The sequence below is a fragment of the Hyperoodon ampullatus genome (assembly GCF_949752795.1).
Source record: "Hyperoodon ampullatus genome assembly, chromosome: 10".
NCBI lineage: Eukaryota > Metazoa > Chordata > Mammalia > Artiodactyla > Ziphiidae > Hyperoodon > Hyperoodon ampullatus.
The window spans coordinates 49,187,759-49,208,248 of NC_136923.1; the positions used below are offsets into that span (position 1 = coordinate 49,187,759).

At 46.6% G+C, this 20,490-nt stretch overlaps 1 protein-coding gene across 1 annotated transcript in view; it reads right to left on the bottom strand.

Annotated features, from left to right (window-relative positions):
* Positions 1-467: 467 nt before the first annotated feature.
* The window catches only part of ITGA9 (integrin subunit alpha 9), a 353,562-nt gene continuing 333,539 nt past the window's right edge, over positions 468-20,490 (bottom strand). Inside the window, exons 27-28 of the mRNA XM_079713622.1 lie at positions 12,335-12,454; positions 468-963 (exon numbers count right to left, since the gene is read on the bottom strand). Coding sequence (XP_079569748.1) covers positions 865-963; positions 12,335-12,454 — 219 coding nt within the window. The 3' untranslated portion in view covers positions 468-864. The remainder of the gene's footprint in view (positions 964-12,334; positions 12,455-20,490) is intronic.

The window sequence follows — 20,490 nt, forward strand, 5'->3', positions numbered from 1 at the left end:
GCACGATGTCCAGGATGAGATGCCATTCTGAGGTTTACCAGTGGTGAAATGGCATTGCTCCAAGCTTTCATGTCTTAATTTAAGTGGAAGGAGGGTGAAATGTCTGCTCTATAAGGTGATGCAGAACAGACCTCAAGAATCAGGTTTTTCCATCCAAATTCCTGCTAGGAATCTTCCAATGAACGGTACAGATGAAAAAACTCTCGGTTCTTTAGCACATTATTCCACACTTGACTCCAGGCAACAGAGATGTGAGATGCCTTCGGGCTCAGCCCCAAACCACAGCTGATATACAGTACCACCCACTGGGTGGATTCATCACATGAGGTTTCTTCAGATGATTTCATCTGAGAGTCTTCTTTAACAGCAAGTTCCAAAGTATAATAAGATCTTTATCCTTTAACATTTGTATGAATATACAAGTATTTCCAAGATTTCAGGCCAGATATCAGTGCTTGAGTGAACTATATAACCATTTAATAGAAATAATAAAACATCGATACAAATATAAAGACATAATCAGTATAAAAGGCTTATATTTATAAAAATACTTTTAGGTAACAGTTTTCCCCTGAGGGTTGACCACGCATGTTGCATCCATAAATATCGCCTGGCTCTGCAGCCGGCTTTCCAAAGTTCCGAGTTCAGCTGGAAAAGGAAGTGGTGGTGGTTCCAGTCAGGTGACCTGGCCGAAGTGACTGCCTCAGGTTGGCACCTGGGCTTGAGAGAACGAGGACGAGAACAGCATCGTGGGGCCTCCGAAAAATCTGGAGAAGATTCTTTCTTCCAAATATGGAAGATACAAAGATCAGGAAGACAGGCAAACCACTGGGCCACATGACCGGGCTGGGGTGGGGTGGCAGGTCACTGGTTTTTCTGGACCCAGTCCCAACTGTCTTCATTCTCTTTACGGTTCTTCTCAGCTTCAATAATTTCTTTGTACCTTCTGCGAAAGAAGCCCATCTGAAAGGCAGAAAGAGGAGAGGCCAGGTTAGAGATGCTGGGGAATCAACCATTTTGATTCCCAAGCCACCTGGACCCGGACAAGGCATGATCTATGCTCACAACTCCTCAGATTGGGCTGATTTAGAAAAAGCATTATGTGGAACCACTTTTCAAAATGCATGGACTTCCAGCAAGCTTTCTTATGATAAGTTGTTTGTTCCTTGTAATGTGCTTCTGGTGGAGTGTTTCCCAAACTGTATGCTGGGGAAAACTAGTTATTGAGCTATTCATAGGTCGTTTGGGAGTAAAACAGATTCCACGGTCAAATAAGTTTGGAAACGATACACTCTTTAAGAGATTCGTAATGTACAGTAGAACAGTAAAGGATCAAATCAACCTTTTAGGAAAGGATTAAGAAAGTCAGGGACTTGATATTTCCCAAGCTTATCTGGCTTTTGATAAATCTATTAATATCCTGAGAGAGATTAGCCATTGCAGAATAATTTGATAAGTACTGCTCTCATACAATAGGAGTTTTAAAGTATCTGCAGGTCTGCATCCTATCTTGCTGTCCTCTAGATCTTTCGCTCATATCTGTGACCCTCGTGAGCTGCCGAGCTGCCGTGCACACAGCTGGCAGTGTGTACTCCCCTAAAACTGGCAACTCCTCCTGAGCCACGATGGCAGTTTCCTTTAGCTTAGTTCTGAAAAGACCTTTCCTTCCGATGTCTATGGCTTTTCATACAGGGTAAGATGAATTTCCATTTCTTTTCACATAGTCAGCATAGGCACTACTGCCATATAAAAGTAACTTTTTGTAGCCCAAAGCTGACCTTTTCTCCCAAGCTCAGGAAGACCTGGTATCTCTTGTCCGGTGCTCCCTAGCATTAGTGGCCTCTGTTTCTGAGATCAGACATCCTCCTGCATCTGCCCTTAAACATGACTGACTGGAGTTGGTATACAAATACCCCAGCTTCCTCTCTCCTTGGGTGCGAAACCCTGAGGTGCACGCTCCGCGTGGAACTTTCCCGCAGTGATAACCAGCTTGATAACACGTCCTTTATTAGCTTCCTTCCCTGCCCTCTCTTCCCTGGCCCCCTATCACTGTTTCCTGAGATTATCTTCCAAATAAACGACTTGCCCTCAAATCCTTGTTTCGATCCTCTTGAATAGGGGAATTGAAACAGACATGCACACTTGGCTCGCTGCTGGGAGGCTGTGCTCCAGGTCTGTGGTACCACACCGTCACTGGTGTATAATTTCCATAGTCATATTTGAAAACACTTGAGACTAATAATCTCTGCAATCTGCTGCCAATGGGGGATGCACATACAAAACCTGCCCTAAACAAATCGTCAAGCAAACCCAGGCTTGTGGGCACATCTAACTCCTTTGTGCATCTTTCCTCACACTCCTTCACCATGAACCAAGCATCCACAGTCTCACTGCACCATCTTCTTACTCCTTGAAAGGGGCTTACTGGTCCAGGTGAAAATGAGAACTGTCAAAGAGAGCTGCCAAGACAGCGCTGGTCACCTCCATCCACATTGCCAAGGGAGTCCTGAGAGTTCCCTTTGAGAGCAGTCTGACGGCTGGGAGGGAGTGGAAGCTTCCACAGAACAGCTGGCAAGGGTCTTGTGCTCTGAGCTTCGATCCTCAAGGCCCATTTCACAGACAGATATTGAGTTCCCTGGATATGTCCTCCCAAGCCTCAGACCACATCTATCAGAACCTCACTTTATGACACCCCCATATACTTTTCTCTCATTAAATCTCTACCACCTTCTCCCTTCTGCAAGGGATGTGGAAAGGAGGCTTGGCTTGAATGTTCCGGATAATTAGAAAAAGGTCGTTGTTGTCATCCTCAAAGCATACCCACAGGAGGCCAGGAAAGCGACCCAAGACTTCATGGAAATGTCTAACTCAGAAGTTACTGCTTGAAATCTCATTCTTGAAAGATAAAGATGTGGTTGACAGGGCGAATGTGTCATGTGCACCTTCTGAGCTGAGAACATAATCATAGAAAGAAGGCTGGATATAGCATGAGAATAAGATTCTTTAGCACATGACTCTACCTGCGGATAGTGTGATGTTTCAGTGATCTCCAGTTACTCACTTTAATTCTAGAGAAGTAACATCTCTCTACTGTGGCACCAATCAAGCAGAGCTTTAACTGTCTTCTCTCTATCATCTCTTTCTCTCTTTCACAACTGTCTTCTCTCTATCATCTTTCACATTTGTCTCAGGACTCCTACGGATTTGTGCTTTTTATCCCCAGAGCTCAGCATCTCACCGCTACTTACTGCCAGTGATAAGTTGCAAAAATGCCCCTGTATCCATGCCCTGTACTGCGGCTTTGCAGCAAGTCCTATCAGGAGACGGAGTCTATTTTCCACACCCTGAATCTGAGTCGTGACTTGCTATGACAGTTGGGTGCATGGGAGGTGATGCCCTGTCAGTTCCACACTTAGGCCTCAAAGGCCTTGCACACTTCCACTTGCTTTCTCAGAACGCTGCCTGGCTTCCAAGTGAATGAGTTTGGTCTCGCTGCTGAAAGATGAGTCCACCAGCTGAGGCCCTCATAGACCCACCAACCCCCAACTGCTTGCAGGTGTAGGTTTGAGCCCCGCTGAGATGGGAGGACCGCCCTGTTAAGCTCAGTCCAACCCTCAGAATTGCGACCTGTGTAGATGGTGGTTGTTTTTAAGTCTCTAAACTTTGGTTTGTTACATAGCAAGAGTTAACTGATACAGAACTCCATATTTCTTTGCCTGACTTACTGAATGAATCAACACCCACGGGAAGGGTGGCAGAGGGGCAGCCTGACAGGGCTCTAGATGGAAAGAACATCACTGTGCCCTGTCCTGCTGAACAGACTTTTCTTGTTCATCTCTAAGGAGGACGAGAGTCGGCTCACCTTCTCACAGCTATGCTGGCATAAGGATTTGATACAGCGTGTGCAATCTAGCAAGGATTTAGAGTGCCTGGCCCAACTCTCACATGTTTATGTGTGTCATACTTGTTACCAACAAAGTGATGGTATATCATCTCCTGTAGGCATCCAAAAGCAAGCTCTTTTGTCTCAAGTGGTATGGTGTCAGCATTAGTCTTTTTTTTTTTCTTTAATTAATTTGGTTGCACCGGGTCTTAGTTGCAGCAGGCGGGCTCCTTAGTTGTGGCTCGCTGACTCCTTAGTTGTGGCATGCAAACTCTTGGTTGTGGCATGCACGTGGGATCTAGTTCCCTGACCAGGGATCGAACCCAGGCCCCCTACATTGGTAGCTCGGAGTCTTAACCACTGTACCACCAGAGAAGTCCCTCAGCACTAGTCTTGAAAATTCCACCCCTGCTGGCAGTAACCACAGAGCTTCTCTTAGAAACAGGCTTGCAAACTCTCCACCCCACTCCAGTGAGGCAGGGTATCCAGAGCCCTGTTCCCAACATAACCTGTGTGTAGTCTCATCTTTAGATGGAAGCTTGGAGCTGCCACTGGTGTCTGTCCTTCTTCTTTGGAGCCCATGACCATTTCTTAAAACACAGACCACTCTCATGTCTAGGGAGTGCTGGGTACAGTAGCGCAGGATGTGCACTGCATATAAGGGGGGAGGGTGCCACTCATATCAGAGAGATCATGGACGTGTAAACTTATTACAACTATTTTCCAGCAGATGGCAGTCCGGTGTCTTTTTCTAACAAAATCAGTAGATTTTCTGAATTTTCTGACAGATGGAAGTAAAGCTTCTGGAGGAAGGGGCGCTGTTTACTTGTCTGCACAAAGGTGCGATATAGTCTAGAGGTGGTTCTGTCAAATTAATATTGTTTCTTACGTGATCAAACGAATTCCATTTCAGAAAAAGAGAAAATCACCTTTGTGTTGTTGTTTAGAGCCCGGTTTTGGCTTTTGATATAGAACCCAAAGCCCAGGCTCCTAGTTTACCAAGCCAGGGTTCCCCAAACAACTGTGTCACGCCAGGCCTGCCCAGTGCCATAGGACCTACTGAGAAGGGTTGGACAGGAGAGGTGCCGCATGGGGAGCCTGGAGTTCTGAGTACTGCTCACGCTTGGCCACAGGGCAGGTCATTTCCTGGCTCTGAACCCCAGTGTCTTTGTCTCTGCCCAAGAGATCGATGGCATTCTCAGACCTCTTCTAGCCCTGAAACACAATGAAAGCTTTTATGTTGGTTCTCAAAGCAAACTCAGGACTGCAGCCTATAGGCCATACAGCTGTGTATCCAGTCCTCACACGCAGGAGGCACAGGGCACAGAGTCCTCGCCTGGTATCATTTTTTCTCAAAGAGTTTTTGGAAAATTAAATTTCCAATTTTTATATTAAAGTATGGATATGTTATAAAGTATAAAGAAGTCTAAAACTCTTAAACACTAAGATAACTCAAGACTTCAAAGACATTTCTCTCCTGCAGCAGGCCTACACTCTCACCATCACTAGTACTCATGGTTACTTTGGGGAAAACCTTGGAGAGATGCTGGGCAAACCTACATTTTCCCAGCCAGCTGAGCCCACACTGAGGGTGCCGGGAAATGAGCCGTGATGAGTTAAGCTGGACCCTCAGCAGCCCCTCACGCAATTCCAGTTCAGTGGAGTATGTGTTTTCCTGCACTTTTTCTGGATCCTTCCAGGGCTTGCTTTGCCACTTGAGGGGCAAAAGGCTCTGTTTATAACTGCTGTTTGTAGCGGAGGGAACACTCATGGAAACCCTACAGGAAGAGAGACTAGAGCCAAACTTGGCTCCCCTGAAAGCTGAGGGAGCAGGCGTTTTCTGGCTTCTTGTCTGTGCCGCTCCTGAGGGGGACCTGCGGCCCCACAGGGCAGCTCCCTCAGCCCTCCTGACAGATTCACACAACTTTCTGTTATAAACTTGTATCAAAAAAGCTGCCAGAAAACTCCTAGGGAAACAGCAGGTTTCCCCTGAATGGCCCTAATTAGGAAGATTCTGAGAGGGGCCTGGGGCCCAGGAAGAAGTGAGAATGACTGGATTCTGGGGTCCACATCCTACAGCACCAGCCTCCTCCTTCCCAGCTCAGTCTAGGGTGAGTGAAGGGCGGCCGCACAGCCCCACGGCCTCTGGTCTCTGGGGAGATGCCCACCCCCTCCTCCCTGGCTTTTGGATTGCCTCCTGGGCAGCTATTCCAAGGGCCTTGGACACACTCCTTCTTTGGACTAACTCAGAGCCTCATGTTTATGGGTCCTTTCAAGTTCCTTGACTATTTACATAGCACGTCTCTGTCTCGAGATGTCAACAGTGCAACATCAGCCCAATATTTACTTCCAAACATAAATAAGTCCCCACGGAGCGTCTCTGGCACATGGTCTTAATTGAGACAGTGCGAAGGGTGTGTGTGTGTGCACGTATGTCTGTGCATTTTCATTTTCTCTGCAGGAGAAACAAGGATGGGTTCTCACAGCCCAGCTGGAGGGCAGGTGATAACCCCAATGACCCCCGGAGGGGCTGCCAAACCTACCCATCCGCTGGGCCATTTCACAGATTTATTTTTCCAAGTATTTCTGCTTGAGGTCAGCAGGAATGCTCGTAAATGAAAACCAGGAGCCCAAAACCAGCTCTGGAGCAGCAGGCTCTGGGAACAGGCCCGGCTGACAGAGGGTTCGAGACAGTCCTTCTGAAGGACGGTGGCAAACCCACTGCACAGCCCACCTCTATACCACTCGTGAGAAGCCAAGGCTGGCAGGTCCTGGGCCTTTTGGGAAGAGGCTGGGCATGGGGCTGGCCAGGCCACGGCACTGCCCTTTGCTCCAGGCCATCTCACTGGCAAAAGGGGCCAACAGGAGAGAAGGGAAAGGTTCCTGGGCTGGAAGCAGTAGAGGAGGATGCAGAGTTTTCGCCTTCACTGAGTGGTGGCCTGTGTGTTTTGGCAAACTGTACAAGGGAGCGAGGAGAGGGGGAGAGAGAGGGAGAGAGAAGCCTGGGGCCCTAAATGAGGCTTTTCCTCTTGAAGGAAAAACATCCCAGCATCTCCACTCTCTCACCACTTGACTTAAAGGCTGGCTTGATGAGTTGAAGGCACTTTTTAAAGGTGCAAGTCACATATACCCTCTGAATAATGAAATTCCTCCTATAAACAGGCCTTTACAATTGTCTTGAAGAGGCACAGGGCCCAGGCCATTTCAAACCAAAACAGGAGCCAAACGAAAGGAGAGGGGACTCATTTGGATTTTTCTCCCTTAAAAGAGTTTCCTATTTCAAAGTTTTCTTCTTGCACGGTGGCTTGGCAGGCTACTGTAGTCCTTGCACAGAAAGTTTAAATTATGGCTCCCAGTGTCTGCTAACAGCTCGGCTCTGGGAAGGCTGATTAGGATCCATTTCAGAATGTGAAGAAGGGTCTGGTTAGCTCGGGGCCCTCGTTGTGGATTTTGCACCGGAGCCAGGACCTTCTGTGGCCAAGCATGAGACAGCGCCTGATGTGCCACCGGCCGACCCTCTGGAAGGCCCCGGAGGAGAGAAGGAGGCTGAGCATTAGGCAGGGAGCCTGGACTTCAGCTCTGGAGAAGGTATTTGCTGACCCTATAAGGGGTTTCTGTTTCAGATAAACAGGGGATGATGGTCATGTTGGTAGAACCACGGCGACATGTAGGAGGTGTGGCACAGGCTCTTTGCCTGGCCAAGTGCTGCTTACCCCTCAGGATGTGCTTGGCTCAGCCTCGGCCACTTACCTGCTTTCCCCAGTCTTTACGATGGAGTGAGGGCTCTGCTGCTTACTACCTCTGTCCCTTTACCCCAAGCCGGCCACTTCGCAGGGATCTGTTTGCTGAGTGAAGGCACCGGCCAGCTCACAAGTGTAAAGCATGCTAACCCGCAGGCCTGCATGGCACAGAAAATCCATCCGCACTGGGCCAGCCGCCTTGTTCTGTTTTTGATACCATGCCACCATCCTTGTACTTTTTTGGGAACAACCATTTTGGGCTCATGAGCTCAAGGCAATGGCAAGCAACCATAGGTAGCAGTGTCAGGTGCTACACCAAAGGGAACTTCAAGAGATGTGACTCTAGAAAGGAAAGAGGACTTGAACATTGCCCACCTGTCTTCAAAGGGTCTAGTGAAGTGTTTACTCATCAGCAGTGGCAACTGGGTACCATGCAGTGACTTTCCCCTTGAAAGGATTGGAGGGAATGATATGTGAAATACGGTAATAAGCCAGAAGCAGTTAGACCTCCCATCTAACTCAAATATTAGGCCCATTAATCAACGGATTTCTGTGCACTGAATTGTCAATATTAGACCTCTATACATAATGCATGTTTCTTAGGTTATAGACATAGGGATCCAAGTTGACAAGAGGTCTGTAGTTGACTCACAGACATAGAGAACAGACTTGTGGTTGCCAACGGGGAGGGGGATGGAGGAGGGATGGATTGGGAGTGTGGGATTAGCAGATGCAAACTATTGTATATAGAATGGATAAAGAACAAGGTCCTACTGTATAGCACTGGGAACTATATTCAATATCCTGTGATAGACCATAATGGAAAAGAATATGAAAAAGAGTGTACATATGTGTATAACTGGATCACTTTACTGTACAGCAGAAATTAACACAACATTGTAAATCAACTATACTTCAATAAAAAAATAAAAACCAAAAGAGGTCTGCAGTTGAAGTTTGAGGAATATGTAGGTCCTCAGAATAATCCTACATTTCATTTGCCCTTTTCAGTGTCCTATAAAGTCATTCTATTTAGTTAGTCCTTCAAGAGAAAAATATTTTTCCTAATGAAACTTCCTCTGCCGAGCTCCTTACTGCACTGTCACTGTGCCTGAACAGACTACCCACTCTGAATGTTGAGTGCATTCATGAACCCTGCACCGAGGTTTACTTTTTTTTCCTCCAAGGAGCTCAATCATAATTTTATCTATGACACAATGGAAGAGAGATGAGGTTTCATCTACTTTAGAACAACAAAACTTCCAGTTAGGCTAATCATCCTTTGCCATAGTGAGTTTTACAGAAAAGATTAAGATTTTGCCCAAATTTCTGAATATCATGTATGTGATAGACAAAAGATGGCCACTAATTCTTTGCTACTCCTCCCATTGGGAGGCAGAGTCTCTTTCCTGTTCCTTGACTCTAGGCTGGCACGTGACTGCTTTGACCAACAGAGTACAGCAGGATGATGCCATGCCAGTTCTGGGCCAGCCTTTCAGAGAACTAGCAGCTCTCACCATGCTCTCCCAGAGCTGAAGCCACCATGTAAAACGTCAGCACACTCTGCTGGAAGGGCCACATGTAGAGGCCCTGAATCTACACGAAGACAGGGAGGGGCCTGGCAGAGTCCGGCCTTCTAGCCATCTCCACCCAAGGTGCCAGGCGTGTGAATAAAATTGTCCTGTGAAGTGAAGCAGACCAGCCTAGCCACCAGGTGAATGCCCTTGTGTGACACCACTCAGTGTCACTTGGAGCGGAAGAATCATCCAGCCAAACCCTTCCTGAATTCCTGACCTATACATTTGTTAGGCAGAAGGGAACTCAATTTGGTGGCAATTTGTTGTGAGGCCATAGCTACCCAGTACCATATAAAAGACCGTAATCTAGGCAATAGCACCACTGACAACCGTGAAACCCTGCTGGAGCGAAAGCCTTTAGGGTATCTGCCTAGTTTCCTTCTAAGATTAGCCCCTATCCCCACCCCTACCTGGCCTCCCCAAACCTCCACACTGCATCTTTCTCCTGCGCTGGCCTTAGCTGTCTGGATGTGGGAGACATGTGACCCAGCCCGGGCTGGTCAGATTCTCTCTGCCACCTCCTGGCCTCTTGCCACAGTTGTAGACATTTGACTTGAGCTGAGCCAGTCAGATTCTCTCTCCCAGGCTTGTAGGACTGGGACTCAGAGGGGGCTGATCAGTCTGTGTCTGTGTCTAGAAGTTTTGACAGCATCACTCACCAGCTTTCTCGGAGCTGTTCTAGACCCTTCCTTCCTCCAGCAGTTAAGATGACCTTGTCTGGTTAAGGCGCCTCGACCGCCACCACTCTGCTTTCATGGCCAGTCCATGGCAGCGGGTGATGTCTGCCTTCTCGGGCCCTGGCTCTTTGGATCACACACAGCTGGGTGGCCTCAGGGTGCTGGCCACCCCGTGACACCCCCTCCTGACACACCACATTCTTTAAAGAAACACGGCAGAAGCAAAGCGAAGCAGATGGCAGTTGGAAGGAGGTGGGAGGGTGTGCTCAGGAGAGGGGACACTCCTGAGTGGTAGAGCCAGGTGGGGGGCCCGGGGGGGGACACAGCCACCCCACTCCCCACTCTGTGTCCCTGTCTGGTCCCGTGCACCCAGCAGTGGAGGACGGTGTTCCCTCTCTTCTGAAATGTCCGTACAAAGGCAGAAGGAAGTATCTCTCTCTCACACACACACAAACACCCCCCCACCCCCGCAAAGCCCTTACTGTCTTCAGATCCCAAACACTGAGCTGGCTTTGTTCTCTACCCCCAGACCAGACGTCTTGGCAGGAAGGAGTTGGAGTTGGAGAAAAGGGAGAATTAAGACTCTATCTGGCCACGCAGATTAAACAAACAATAAATGGGCAGGTTTTTCAAAAAAGGTAATATCCGCTCCTGGTAAATATACAGGAAAATGGGCACTTTTGATACACTGCTTGTATAACCTTTCCAGAGGGCAACTGGTAATATGTAATAAAAGGCTTAAAATATGCATTTCTTTTGACTCGGTAATTCCGTTTCTAGGGTTTCATCTTAAGGACATAATGAAGGATTTGTGCAAATATTTGGCTCCAAGCATATTCACTGTGGCACTGGTACAAGAAGTGTGAAACCAGAAGCCATGTGAATGAATCCCAACATCCGAGGACTGGGATCTGCCATACACCTGCAGCCTGAGGACAGCGCTGGACATGGGTTTTTAACAATAGGGAAAGACTTTCACAATTTTGCATTCAGGGAAAGCTAGGCTGTAAAATAGTAAATGGGATGTCCAAAAAGCATGGGAACCTGAGATAAACTTATTTTCAAGTAATATGCTCAATATATTTTTCTTCAACCTCCAATACTTTTTTCAGGTGAAGTCCAACTGTCAGTCTGAAAAGATGTACAACAAAAACCCTATTTTCCCTGTGTTTCTAGATTTCTTGGATACTCTGAAGTATATTTACTATACTTTTTTCAGATTGATAATTGAACTCATTGCTTTAATTTTAGAGCTCCTGCACCTAAAAATGTATTGGGTATTTTACTGGAGAATTTAACACACTATTCACAAATAAGTGGGTGCTACGAGAATGCCTGGTCTCTGTCTATTATGTAGGGAAAAAGTTCAAAAAGAGACAACGCTGGTCTCACCACAGTTATTTCTGGGATGGGGACTCCTGAGTATCTGAGAACTTTTTTGCTTACTGACATGTGTCTATGTTTGATCAATAAATACAAATTATTTTGGAATCCCAAAGAAACTAATTATTTGAATTTAAAGGATCCATCCATAATCATGTAAGAGGCTGTTTCCACCTGCCTCTGAAACCTGGAACACTGGAAAAGCAGGGACTTGGTGTCAGGAAGTCCCAGCTGTGGTCCCTGGTGCTGCTGTAGGAGCTGGGGACATGGTGGAAACAAGAACAGACAGGACCCAACTCACGTGGCACACTATCATCCCGTGGAAGAGACAGACCTTCCTCAGATAATGACTCTGAAACCATTACTGATGAATACAGAGGCCCTAAAGTCAAGGACGCCAGGTGTCTGAGAGAAGAGCACAGGGCAAAGAAACCATCCTAGAACTGGGGGTGAGGACACCCCTTTCTTCTTGAGAAAGTGACAAGAGGCAAGATGTGAAGGATGAGCAGGTGCTCCCTGCTGAAGGAGGCAGGGCAAGTCTACTCCTGGGGCACCTATGAATGAACCCCCATGGGGTTGGGAGAACTTCTGATGAAGCTACCCAGGCAGCACTCTAGACATACAGCCCATCGCCATTACTAGAGTCTTCTGGGCAGAAATCTTTTCCATATTCCACATGGGAAAAGAACAAAGAATGGCTCTGTAGTTTCTTGTTTTTGTCCCAAGTAAAGGAGTTAACCATCCCCGTCCCAGTCCCAGCTGTTACTCCCCAAGCTTGTGCGTTGGAGTGAGGCTCCCACCACCGTGTTAGGACTGGTGGCAACTCTGCTAGGGAAGAGAGTAATATTTTGGGGTTCCCTCTAAAGCGGTCCAGTCCTCAGGTGTGAATGGCCTCAGGAGGAGCCTAGACTCCATTCACTGCCTGGAGAGGACCCTGTCCTCCTTTCATCGTACCTGCACTGGGAAGGAAGTTCCACCAGGAAACCTTTTCTGACAATGAGCTCTAGCCCTGCTGAGGCAGGAGAGCCAGGTGTCTGGTCGGGGACTCCCTGGGGACCCGCGCTCTCCACTCACCTTCCAGAGCAGCACAGCCAGCAGCAGGAAGATGAGGATTCCCACCAGCAAGCTGATGGCAATGATCCAGCCCACGACGTAGCCTCGGGGCTCCAGATTGTGCAACGCCTCGAAGACCACCTGGGAGGCAAAGCAGAAGTGAGATGGTTCCCAAATGGAAGCACCCACCGCATGAGGGGACCCAGCCTGGGCTTGACATTGGCACTGAACTGGAGAGATGTGTTCAGACCGCTGTTACTCTAAAATTGCCTCTGTTGAGTGCTTTCCTGGGTGTATACGGATGGATTTTTCACAAGGACCTGAAAAGGCACTTGAAATCGCAGCCCCAGTTCTTGAAAGGGCTGTAATGACAACAGGCCTGATTTAAGTATCACAAAGTGAACATAAGTGTGGTGAAAAACTGAGAGGACGCACTATGTTCTTGATTCAGAACAGACAATAACAGTCTCTGTTTTATTATGGTTTTGAAACAAGGGCATGGGCGTGCACTCCAGGTAAGACAGTACTTTTTTCTGAGTGTTCCGTGCACTGTGTAACTTAGTGTGATTACTCAATTAATGCCAGTTTCCCCAGTAGACTGTGGACCTTAAGGGCTGGGCACAGTTTGCCTTGGGTCTCATGGCGATGCCTAGCATACTAAAAGCACTCACTCGAGGAGCGGAGTCCTGGTCTCCAATGGGAGCCATAGGTCCTCAGAGCCCATGTCTCAGTGGGGCAAGTTTTCCCAACTTTGATGGAATCTCAGTGGTGTGCTAGCTCACATCAATGGTGCCAACGGTGTGCATCTCTTCCCAGCTCCACATCTAAGGATGTTACAATGCTATTTTGAAATGGTCCATCACAGGAGTATTTATACCACCTAAAGTGGCAAACAAATCAGGGCACCCCCACCCTCCTGCCACAGAAGTGATAGCTTAACACGTGCTAGCTCAACACTGACTGTACTCTTTGGCTCTATTTTCACCCCACTGGTCACAGTGGAGTTTATTTTTGTAGAATTCAAAGCATCCATTGTGTCCTCTACAGCCAATCCCCTAACACCCCACCATCCCTTTCAAGCTCCTCTTTGCTGAAGAGGCAGAAATCTCAGCTCTGGGCAGCCACTGTCTCCCTTGGCTGCAGACAGGCTGGCCCAGCCACAGGGCTTTGTCCAAGCTAGGCCGTGTGCTTGGAATGCCCAGTCCCTCCTTGGAGAAGGCCTATGTAAACCTGGCTCAATCCTGAAAGCCAGCTGATTTTTTGCCTGGCAGGGAGCCTCGCTGGTTATGGGAACCCCTTGCTCAAGCCTCAACGGTGACTGGGCACAGGACTGAGTTGATACTAGCGCTATTTATGTTACCTTTTTAGGGCCTGGCTTCCCTCTCTCTTTAACATTTCTTGAATGCCCCTCGTGTCAGGCTCTGTGCTTTTCTTGCAATCTCTTGTCTAACTCACACAATCACCCCAGGAGGTATTTAGCACCTGTTTTACACAGCAGGACATGGAGGCCCAGAGAGGACAAGGGATTTGCTCTGGGCCACGTAGCTTAAAATGCAGAGTCAGGATTTGAACTCAGGTCTAGCCAACCCCAAACTCCCAATCTAAGCTGGTCACTAGCACACCATAGAGTACCTGGCTGACAGTGGTTCTTTAAAGATTATCTGTCAATTAAATGGATCATTTACTGTCTCTTCCCTGGTGATAAGGAAAGCAAACACAATCACCTTTGTCTCAACTGTCTTCATTCCCACAGCTGAGGTGGGGGGGGTGCTGGGGGAGGGGAGGATGGTCATCCATGAGGCAGATCCTGAATCCAAAACATTATCTCTAGGGAAATCAGAGCAGAAACCATTCCTTCCTATGTTGGGACAGATCAAAGAAAACTGCCTACAGAACACAGTAGTCACTTCTGGGAATGGAAATAAGGTCTCTTTTCAGCACATACTCACTAGCTGTGTGACCTTGGACAGGGTACTTTACCTCTCTGAGCCTCAGTTCTCTCCTCTGTAAAACAGGGGTAGAACAGCACCTCCCCAGAGAACTGAAGGAACTAATGCATGCAGAGCGATTGGCAGAGCCCACCCTTGACACATGGCGGGTGCTCCCATCAGCATCATTAGCACTGCTGGCAGGGAGATTTCTTTTGAGGTTGTGCATGGTTGGCTGGCACCCTTATTTAAAAAAACTATTTATTGAAGTCTAACATACATAGAGAAGTCTACGTAACCTAAGTGCACAGCTCACTGCATTTTCACGAACTGAATGCGAAATGCTTCTGTGTAGCCAGCACCCAGATCGAGATGCAGGATGAGACCAGCTGCTGAGAAGCCCCCTTCACGCTCTCTTCCAGTCACAGCCCCCACGAAGGGTAATCGTTGTCCTGACGGCCAAGAGCCTAGACGAGCATCACTGCTTTTGTCCATGCTCTACCTGGAAGGACTTCTTTCTTCCACATTAGGTTTGGGAGATTCCTCCAGGCTGGAGCATGGCATTCTCATTGCTGCGTGAATACACCTCGATTTATTTATCCATTCTACCTGGTTTGGGGCTATTACAAAGAGGGATTTTCAGACATGAGGCGATCCTGAAGGAGGAATATGTGGGGGTGAGAGGTGGTGGGACAGAAATGGGCTGTGAAGTCTGTCATCTTAAGCCTACTCTTTTCTATCTGGTTCAGATTAGAGACTTCTGTCTTTAAAGACAGATAGATTCATGTCTTTGAGTTACTGCCCCTAAAAGCTGTGGATCAAATCACCTCTCACATTCAGAATCTCTTGTGGTGTCTTGCACAGGTCAACTATGAAGCACTGTGGCTGAGAGGGGCACCCTTGGGCAACCAATACAAACTTCTCAGTTTCCTCCTCTGTGAAATGGGGAAGTAAGATAGTGTCTGAAAGTTCCTGGTCTCTGGTCGCATAGTGAAAATCTGCTGAACCTTCCTGTTGACAGTGAGATAGGCTGTGGGCTCCATGGGGTCAGCTGTAAAGTCCAGCCCCTTGGATCACCCCGAGAGCCGCATAGGGACGCTGCCTGCCCGCGGTGTCTGAAATGCGTATCCTGGCAAAGCTACCTTGGAGGTCTGGTTTTGTAGATACAGAGACAGTGAAGAGTATCCACTACAGTTTAGTCTGGCAAATTCCACAAGAATGCCCTGGCACTTCCCCGGAATGTGTGCTTAATCTTTTATTATTTTTAGTGATGCCATTCATCATCTTGGACATGTGCTTTATGCTTTGGCAAAGCTGGTTCCTGCACATCGCGACTCTAATCAACTCATTAAGTGGAAGGATCTGAGCAGCCTGAAGTTCTAAGAAGTCACATCTTAGATAAAAACCCACAGGAACAGCAGCATGGACCACAGAGAGAGGTAGGAAGCACCGACAATCCAGTCTGGTCGCCACCACTAAACAGCAGGATGATCCTGGTGAAGCCCTTATACCTCTTTATTTTAATTCAAAAATTTAAAAAAACTTTTTGAATCAGCCCATGGTATCTTTTAATGTTTTTTTAAAATTGAAGTATGGTTGATTTACAATATTATATTAGTTTCAGGTATACAGCATGGTGATTCAGTATTTTTACAGATTATACTCCATTAAAAGTTATTACAAGATAATGGCTATAACTCCTTGTGCTACACAATAAATCTTTCTTACTTATCTATTTTATACATAGTAGTTTGTATCTCTTAATTCCATCCCCGGTACCTCTTTAAATATCTTTTCTCCACCTCCCCAGTTACTGCTCCAGTTCAAGCCTGAGCTTCTGTCACCAGCACTATTTCAGGAGCTCTGGAGGAGCCTTCCTGCTGTTAGAGTTATCTTCCTAAAGCACAGGCCTCATCATGCACTTCTCAGTTTATACTACAGATGGTTTCCCTTTATACCAAATATACATTTCAGGGTACCAGGCTCTTTACAATCTGGTCTCCTTCCTACCTTTCCAGCCCCTGGCAGGACCTGTACTCATATTCTAGCTGGTTAGAGTTATCTCCCTGTGGGACCTGTGGCCTCCTGCCTGTCTGCAGCCTGCTTTTGCCACCTTGGAAGACTCTTCCATTCCTGTCCAGTTGGCAAACTCCAATACTGCTTATCTTACAAATGTTCATATCCTTTCTTTTTTTTTTTTTTTTTTTTTTTTTTTTTTTGCAGTACGCGGGCCTCTCACTGTTGTGGCCACTCCCGTTGCAGAGCACAGGCTCCGGACGCGCAGGCTCAGCGGCCATGGCTCACGGGCCCAGCCGCTCCGCGGCATGTGGGATCTTCCCAGACCGGGGCACGAACCCGTATCCCCTGCATCGGCAGGCGGACTCTCAACCACTGCGCCACCAGGGAAGCCCTCCTTTCTTTTTTTTTTTTTTTTTTTTTTGCGGTACGCGGGCCTCTCACTGTTGCGGCCTCTCCCGTTGCGGAGCACAGGCTCCGGACGCGCAGGCTCAGCGGCCGTGGCTCACGGGCCCACCCGCTCTGCGGCATGTGGGATCTTCCCAGACTGGGGCACGAACCCATGTCCCCTGCATCGGCAGGCAGACTCTCAACCACTGCGCCACCAGGGAAGCCCTGTTCATATCCTTTGATCCATTAATTCTGTACTTGGAAATTTACTCATAGGCAAGAAACAAAAAGTACAGGAAAAGTTTTATATTCGAAGATGTTCACTGTAGAATTATTTATATTGGTACAGAATTAGGAATATCCTTAATGGAAAAGAATACAAAAAAGAATATATATGCATAACTGAATTACTTTGCTATACACCAGAAACTAAACAAAACATTGTAAATCAACTCTACTTCAATAAAAAATAGAAATATCCTAAAAGTCTAACAATAGAGTGACAGATGAGTAAATTACGGCAATTGCAAAGTAGAATACCACAGAGCCGTTAAAATGATAATACATCTGGCTGTCAAAGTATGATTTTCAAAAAGTTAAAAACATGACTCTCATACAAATATGCAGCAAATACACATTAAAAATTTATTTAAGGGCTTCCCTGGTGGCGCAGTGGTTGAGAGTCCGCCTGCCGATGCAGGGGATACGGGTTCGTGCCCCGGTCTGGGAAGATCCCACATGCCGCGGAGCGGCTGGGCCCGTGAGCCATGGCCGCTGAGCCTGCGCGTCCGGAGCCTGTGCTCTGCAACGGGAGTGGCCACAACAGTGAGAGGCCCGCGTACCGCAAAAAAAAAAAAAAAAAAAAAAAAAAATTTATTTAATTCATGACCGAGGGAATCAGTAGGATGGTAAAGCTAGTTCAAAAAAGATTCTGAGGGCTTCCCTGGTGGCGCAGTGGTTGGGAGTCCGCCTGCCGATGCAGGGGACGTGGGTTTGTGCCCCGGTCTGGGAGGATCCCACATGCCGTGGAGCGGCTGGGCCCGTGAGCCATGGCCGGAGAGCCTGTGCGTCCGGAGCCTGTGCTCCACAACGGGAGAGACCACGGCAGTGGAAGGCCCAAGTAACGCCAAAAAAAAAAAAAAAAAAAAAAGATTCTGAGAATGTGGGTAGTTACAGAAAAAAAAGAATAGAAGAATGTTGAAATCAGATACAAAACTGATTAATACCCTACATGGCAATAAACTATAACCTTTGGGATTATATTTTCTGCCAGACAGAAGTCATTTTCATCTTTCCTGGCTAAAGGCATTTGTAACTTAGTTTTCTATAAGTTAATATGTAATTTCACAGAATATGGGCCCTAGGGAGTTAGGCAGGCCTATTAGAACAGTGTTGTTTTTCTCAAATTTTAATGTGTGTAAGAATCACATGAGGAACCTCGTTAAAATGCAGATTCTGAATCAGGGAGTCTGGATTGGGGCCTGAGCGTCCACATCACAGTTACACTCACTGGTGATGCTGATGCTGCTGGGCCAAGGACCACACTTTGAGTAGAAAGGGGATAGAGAGTGCTCCAGGTGTGAAAGGACACACAATCATCTTTTGCCTGATTTCCAAGTTTTACATGCTTTAGAAAACATGATAATAAAATGGAAAAAATGATAAATGCTATAAAGTTATACAAAAAAATCAATATCAATTTAGCATACAGAAGACTTCAGCTTTGCAGAAAAATGTAGGAAATTTTTTAAGTAAATAGGTGTTTTTTGATACTACGGGTATTGTTTTCTCTTTTCTACTTTTAACTACTTTTTTAAAAAAATTGAGCATTTTAAAGCCAAGTTAAAAAAAAATTAAAAGGAGAGGCTCTGCTCCAACATCTTCTGTTCCAAGAAGACTGACCTACTCTGCTCTTTTCAGCAGAGTTAATCATTCTCTGAGCTTTTGGAAACAGTAATTTTCAACTTCTCTTAGCAGAGAAAATCTGCGCTAGCACCCCAATGTATAAAACAGAAAAAACTGGAGATTCTCTGTTTATAAAGAAGGTGGGAAGCTCGAGCCCTGCCTGGTTGGTCCCCCTTCCCAAGCCAGTCCCTTCTACCCCAGGCCCAGCAGCCCCAGAACCAACTCAAGGGAACCCACGGCTCCACAAAGCTTAGCTTTAAAACCACAGTGGAGCACTTCGTCATCATCCCAGTCCTAAGTCCTCTTCACTCTGTAAGGTAATGATGTATCTTCCTGTCTATGGACTCCAGTAAACTGAATTCTTACAGAACAAGGATTTGAATGCATGTTCTCCCGTCACCTAGGCCAAGGTAGTGATTCATCATGTGATTCATGAAGGCACAGATTAATAAATTCAATGTCCTTTTTGCCATACCATTCGATGAGGTATGACTATGATTCAGTCTGCAATGAAGAGAGGATGAGATTTGAAGCTGGAGTTTCTGAGTGTGCTTCTCTTTTTTCTACTTCAAAAATATATCTGCAAATGTTATTTCTTTTGGGAGAGTCCTGGCCATCCATCCACACATGCATCCATCTGCCCATCCACCCCATCTGTCCATTTGTTTGTCTATCCATCTGTCTGTCTGTCCGTCCATCCATCCATCCACCCATCCAACAAATGTGTACACAGGACCTACTATGTGCCAGGCACTGTAGGGATTCATTGATGAATAAAACAGGAAGTCTTTGCCCTCATGGAGCTTCCAGCTTGTAGAGAATACTGGCCAGTTAGACACATAAATGCAAAATTATAACTTTAGAAAGTGCCCCAAAGGAGAGGTTCATGGTTAGAAAAGACTCTAAGATAAGCATGGCAGTCAGAAAGAGTTTTCTGAGGGACTGCTTGAGCTAAGAGTTAAAGGGTAAGCAGAAGTTAACTAGTCAAAGAGGGAAAAGAACAACATTCCAGAAAGGAATAGCACGTGCAAACCCCCTGTGACAGAAGAGAGCCTGGCAGAGGTGAAGTACTGCCAACAGACAGTGGGCATGGAGCAAATGGAATGAACAAGAATTCACCGGAAAATGTTCAAGATGAAGCTGGAGAGATGGGAAGGCCTGGAGGCTGTGTTAAGAATTATGTCCTTTATATTCAAGAAGCTTGTGGCTTCCATCTGAAAACTGGCCCCATCTAGCTTTTTGATGGCTGCACTAAATCAAACCAAACCTGTAGTTATTTTGATCTTAATGTCTAATTCCTAAATAATTTAGTTTAATAGGTTACTTTCTTCTCATAAAACACTGAAATTCAAGCTTCTGACTCTCCTTCTCCATTCAAGTAGAGAGGAAATCGCTCCAAAAAGCAATGTAGAACCTCTTTTGTCTTCCTGAGGCATGGCTTTGAAAATTACTTATAAATAATCCCTGAGAATCATCAGATTCATTCATAAAATTACCTGAGAAAATTGTTGATAAGCATAGGAGGAATAAGGGATGTTTTAACTATGCCATTAAAAATACTGTGGAATTAAACCTAAAAAAAAAAAGGAATTATACGCTTTATCTTAAGAGGCATGGGAGGTCAATGGAAGGTTCTAACTAGGGAGTGACATGGTTTGCATTTTGCAAAGAGCACTCTGGCTGCAAAACATATCTAGATTAGAAGGGAGAACTTTACGTGGGGGTTCAAGGAACAGGTCCGTTAAGAGGGCTGCAGGGGAAGTGGTTTTCCCAGCAGAGATCCACACTCTCAGTATGAAAGGAGAAAAAAGACTGAGGCTGAGGGGGAGTCTGCACGTTTCAGAGGGTGGTAGGAGGCTGAGAGATGGGGCGGCAGAAGTTCTGATCAACGAAGGGATAAATGATCACACAGCAGCAGACTGAAGCTGGAGGCCTCGT